The sequence below is a fragment of the Xenopus laevis genome, chromosome 6S (genome assembly GCF_017654675.1).
Source record: "Xenopus laevis strain J_2021 chromosome 6S, Xenopus_laevis_v10.1, whole genome shotgun sequence".
Lineage (NCBI taxonomy): Eukaryota > Metazoa > Chordata > Amphibia > Anura > Pipidae > Xenopus > Xenopus laevis.
In genome coordinates, this window is record NC_054382.1 from 135115860 (window position 1) to 135120955 (window position 5096).

General features: G+C 43.3%; 1 protein-coding gene across 1 annotated transcript; it reads right to left on the reverse strand.

Annotated features, from left to right (window-relative positions):
* Positions 1–534: 534 nt before the first annotated feature.
* On the reverse strand, positions 535–3037 carry mafa.S (v-maf avian musculoaponeurotic fibrosarcoma oncogene homolog A S homeolog). The gene has a single exon (XM_018223995.2). The coding sequence runs from the start codon at positions 2696–2698 to the stop codon at positions 1832–1834; it is 867 nt and encodes a 288-aa protein (XP_018079484.1). The 5' UTR covers positions 2699–3037; the 3' UTR covers positions 535–1831.
* Between the last annotated feature and the right edge of the window lie 2059 nt (positions 3038–5096).

Below are 5096 nucleotides of genomic sequence, written 5' to 3' on the forward strand. Positions count from 1 at the left end.
CTACTGTAAATGTTGAGCCTTAATAAAAGCAATTAAAAAAAGAAAAGGGTTAGAAAGACTTTACATGCCAAAGGGTAACATGGTTTTATTCGAGTAGCAACGGAAAAAGAGCTTGCACTCATCCCTGATACAAACCAACATTTCCTAGAAATTTAGCAGAACTCAAATTTATTTATTTCCTCTTTTGTGGATTTTAGGATTTCGATACGAACACAGAGATCCAATTTCATTTAGAAAAAAAAAAAGTGTGGAAAAAAGAATTGCAGAATATAATAAATATCAGCCGCCTCATTCCCTGAATAAATTCCCCTTATTATTTGTGTTTTCACGGGACATAAAAGCTCTTGTTTTTGCAAATTGAGTTTTATTGGCTTTTTTTGCAGAAATATTTGTACATTAGCATTATAATTTAAATAACATTTGTTTCCCGAGGGTAAATTCATAAATAAGTGGTGCATAGAGTAAAAGGCAGCCCAATATTTCATTAATATATTACTATGTGACCCCCCCTTGTTTTTTTTGGGGGGGGGAGCCTTAGAATGTACGTTTATTACCCAACAATGTAACAGCATAGATAATTTCATTAAATCTCTATAAAACAAACTTATGATGGATCCAGCTGATTCCTTTATATAGTGCATTAAGTTTTTCTGCTCATCGACATGAATTTAAATAGGATTTACATGCGATTACATTACTTAAGACTTCTCGTTATTTTTTGTCTTTTTTGTTTTTGTTTTTAAATCACCAAGCAAAATATAGGCTCAGAAATAAGAAGGCATTGAAATGAACTGAACTCTACAATTCTATGTACAAATAGACACCATAAATAATAATAATAATAATAATATGTTTTTTATCTGGCTCAGGTTGTGTTTAAATAAGGAGAGACAGGGTAGGTGGGTAAAGGAGAAAGTAAAAACAACACTCATCCCTTGGTGACATTGGAAGTCCTTGGATAGTTAGTGTAAAAGTCCTAATCTCCAGCTGCACAAAGTGTCAGCTCACGTGCCAAGTCCAGGGGTGTAGGGGGGGGTATTAAGACTTTGCAGTGTTCAAGTCACTTTACAAGATGCACAAGATTCGTTATTTTACAGCAGAAACAAAAAGAGGTTGAGAAAATGGGGAGTAAACGAGCAAAAGAAAAAAGGCAAAGGGTGGGGACAATGTAGACCATGCGTTGTGGTTAAGACTCGTACAAAAAGACTCTACTTTGGATTTCCATACATGACCCGCATGCAGGGTTTTCTAAAAACGTCTAAAGACCCAAAGTAAGTGCAGTTTGCGCTGTGCCGGGTGCAGTCGTGTGGCCCAGTCCCAGAGACGTCTCTTCTTCACTGGAAGTATCTCTAGCGTCTCCTCCTATTGCTATTCTCTCTCTCGGGGCTCCTTCCAATGCTCCGGAGATCTTGCCAATAATTAAGACTTTATTCCTTATCAATGTATGGCTCAATAAGCAGTCCATCTAACTGGGGTAAGGGGGCAGTTATATGGCTCACCCCCCCAACAAAAAAAGTCCTTTCCTTATTGTATGTACAAGTCTGTGTAAGGGCTGGAGGGCGTCAGTTAAGATTAAGAGCTTTGGAAAGTTCTGAAAATGTTTTTGTTTTTTTGTTTTAAAAAAAAAGTCCCATTGGTTTCCCCACAATTGAGTCCCAGTAAGATGGTGAATGGGTTAAATGCATGAGGGGGGGTGAGTAAGGTTTTGGGGAGAATGAATAAGTTAATGGTAAGGAGAGAAGTTTTACCTGGAGGGGTGACACCTCTATTTACAGGAGATTGTCCAGTTCTACTCACTATTGATAGTTATGGGGGGCAAGAGAGTAAAGTTTCACATGAAGAAGTCGGCGGAGGCTTTGGGAGGATTGGCCTGTGGGGGGGATTCCCTGGGGGTAAAACTCCTGCTGGCCAGTTTCTCATACTTGTCTTTGTACACATCCCGCTCCTTGGCCAGTCTGGATGCCTCCTGCTTCAGCTGCTCCACTTGGCTCTGGAGCTGACACTTCTCCGACTCCAGAATGTGCCGCTGCTGGACCCGCTTGTACCTGCAGGATTGGGCGTAACCCCTGTTCTTCAAGGTCCTTCTCTTCTGCTTGAGACGAATCACCTCCTCTTTGCTGAAGCCCCTGAGCTGCCTGTTCAGTTCCCTCACGGACATACTGACCAACTGATCGTCGGAGAACCGGTCTTCTACCCTGAGGTGATGGTTGTGATGATGATGATGGTGGAGCTGGTGGTGGTGCCCAGATGGTGCCATCTCTTCCCCCGGGTACTGCTGCCCCCTGAAGCTCTCATAGCCCTGGTGGTGATGATGATGATGATGGGGGTTCCCAATTAAAGCCTCCACTGCATCTTCTGGGGTGAGGTTGAGGGCCTCGGGGTTGAGGTGGTGCTGGTAGTTAGACATCCAGTAAAGGTCCTCCAGTTGGGGTTTGCCGGCCGCGTTGGGGTTGTTGGGGTTCACACTGGATTGCGCCCCAGGGCTGGGGGCACAGAAGCTGGGGGAGGAAGGCACAGAAGAACAAGGGGTGCTGAGGGGAGTGGAAGACAATGAACCGGGGGGCAGGCGGTGGCAGAATCTCTCGGCTTCTGGGGGCTCCTTCTTGACCTCAAATTTCATCAAATCAAAATCGTTGACATATTCGATGGCGAGTGGACTGTTGGGCAAGTCTGAGCTCATCGCCAGATCAGAGGCCATTTCAGTCCATATAAGAAGTGTCACTGGTGCAAACGAGCAGCTCCCGCCCCCTGCCCCCCTCTTAACTCACAGCAGCCCCCGGGAAGATTCAGTCAATGTCCTGCAGGAGTAGTCTGAGCAGGGAGAGGAGCAGGCAGATCAGTCCTGTGTCTGGAGGATCAGTCAGTCCTGTGGGAAGTTGGAAAGAGGAGCTGCAGCAGCTGAGTCTGAGCTCAAACCCAATCACAAGATCACTGAGTTGCTAATGAGGAGCTGCAGCAGCTGAGGAGTAGTGGGTGCAGGGAATGATCCTCCTCCAGTCCCTCCGGCCTCAGACTCTCCAACTCCTTCTGATCAGATCAATGAGCTCTCGGCCCTTTAACGATACAACGTGCCTGGCCACGCCCCGCTAGGTGTGGGGATGCCGCGCTCAGCCAATCACAGCGCTCCGTTGCACGTTGCTATTTCCATATCCACAGAGAGCGGCTGTCAGTCTCCCGCAGGAGCAGCTGGAAGGGAGGAGAGCGGCGCGGGGTCCCTCTAGTGGAGAAGCGAGAGAATCGCAGCCTGTCAGGTGAGACGCGCAATAACCAGGTGAGAAACTTCCACTTCATCCGCTGCCTCCGACCCGACCCGACCCCAATATATTTATATATAGATTTAGTCTACAGGTGGGACATGACTGTATCCTCTGCCCCCGACCCCAATATATTTATATACTGTACTGTCATTTATTATATTTATTATTATATTTATTTATTTCCCCTGATAATCTCACAGGAGGTTTCATTGTACAACTGTATCTTTCATTTGCCCCAACTCTTTTATTTCCCTTTCATCCTAATTCCAGACCCACCCCCACCCCCTTCTGCCTTGTGTTCTTGGTGCACTGGGCTGACACTTTAATTTCACTACAAGCCTTTGTCTCCCCATAATACAGGAAAGGGGGGGGGAGGCAGATGAGGAGCAGAAACATTAGGGGTTCAGTCCCACCAATCAGGAACCTGCCCCTGAAATTCCATCAGACCCAGAGAGAAAAGACTGTCCATGTGGTCAGCGGCAAGTGAAATCAATAATAATAATAATTAATAATAATAATAATTAATACACATAATAATAACAATAATTAATACTACTAATAATAATACAAATAATAATAATAATTAATGCAAATAATAATGATAATAATACAAATAATAATAACAATAATTAATACAAATAATAATAACAATAATAACAATAACAATCATAATAATAGTGATGGGTGACATGTGCATTGGGATGAATTTATTCTCACCAGTATCTCCTTTATTTACTACAGATCTAATATATTCCCTCCCCTGAAATGAAGGGGTTACAGGGGGTGTCAGTTCTCATTAGATTCTCCATTCACTCTTATTATAGAGATTCCTTCCTACTCCCACCCCTGTGTATATGCCGCCCCCCAATATCACAGTTACACTGACAATGGCCTGATTTATTGTATAATAATCTGTATATATGGGGGGGTCCCATTGTCTCCATTTACATCACCTGCTTCCTATTCCTCTAATCCCCAGTGTTACAGATGGGCTGCACCTCCATTCGATAAAAGGGGGGGGGGGTCATCAAAAAGAATAAAAGCAAAGTTTTCTAGTTTAGCGATGGGCAAATTTGTCCCATTTCACTTTGCCAAAAAAATTTGTGAATTTCCTGCAAAATTCTCGAAAACAAAAATTCTCTAAATTCAGACACGCACGTAGATTTTGATGCTGGTGTTAAAGTTAATGGGCGTCCGAATAATGTTGACGCGCAAGGGTTTTGACGTGAGGGACTTTGACGACGAGCGTTCAAAATGTCTGAGAATTTATTCGCCCATCACTTTTCCAGTTGTATAAAACATCGGTCTCCGTGTCTCTGGTCAGTTCTAATCGTCTGCAATAGGATTTGTTTCATGTGCCCAGAACATTCCTTCTGTACAGTTTATTTATATAAATATTGTCACATCGTTGCAGCCGGAACTCCATAGGGTCTGATAACATAGAATGTTCTTATTAGAGGAGAAAATACATTGAAATACATTGCAGAGAATATTTATTGTATATACTGGGATGATTAGTTTAATGAACTTTCAGCCATGTTTCCCATTGGGCAGCATAGGATTCTGGGAATAGAGTTGACAGTGAGTTCCTCAAAATCCTATACAGAATCTATACAGATTTAATGCTGAAAATAATGATTTATCCACAGACACCAATTGTGCTCTATTGGCCCCAGTGATGAGCTTTCCAGACAGTCTCAATGGGTGGGAATTGTTTCAGCTGTTGGGAATTCTGGGAGTTGTAGTTTTGTAACAGCTGAAAATCAATGCCCTGCGGGATCAGTTGTTTTGCCCATAGGGGAGGAGTTTAGGAAAAGAAGGAGGGGCATCAGCTCCAAT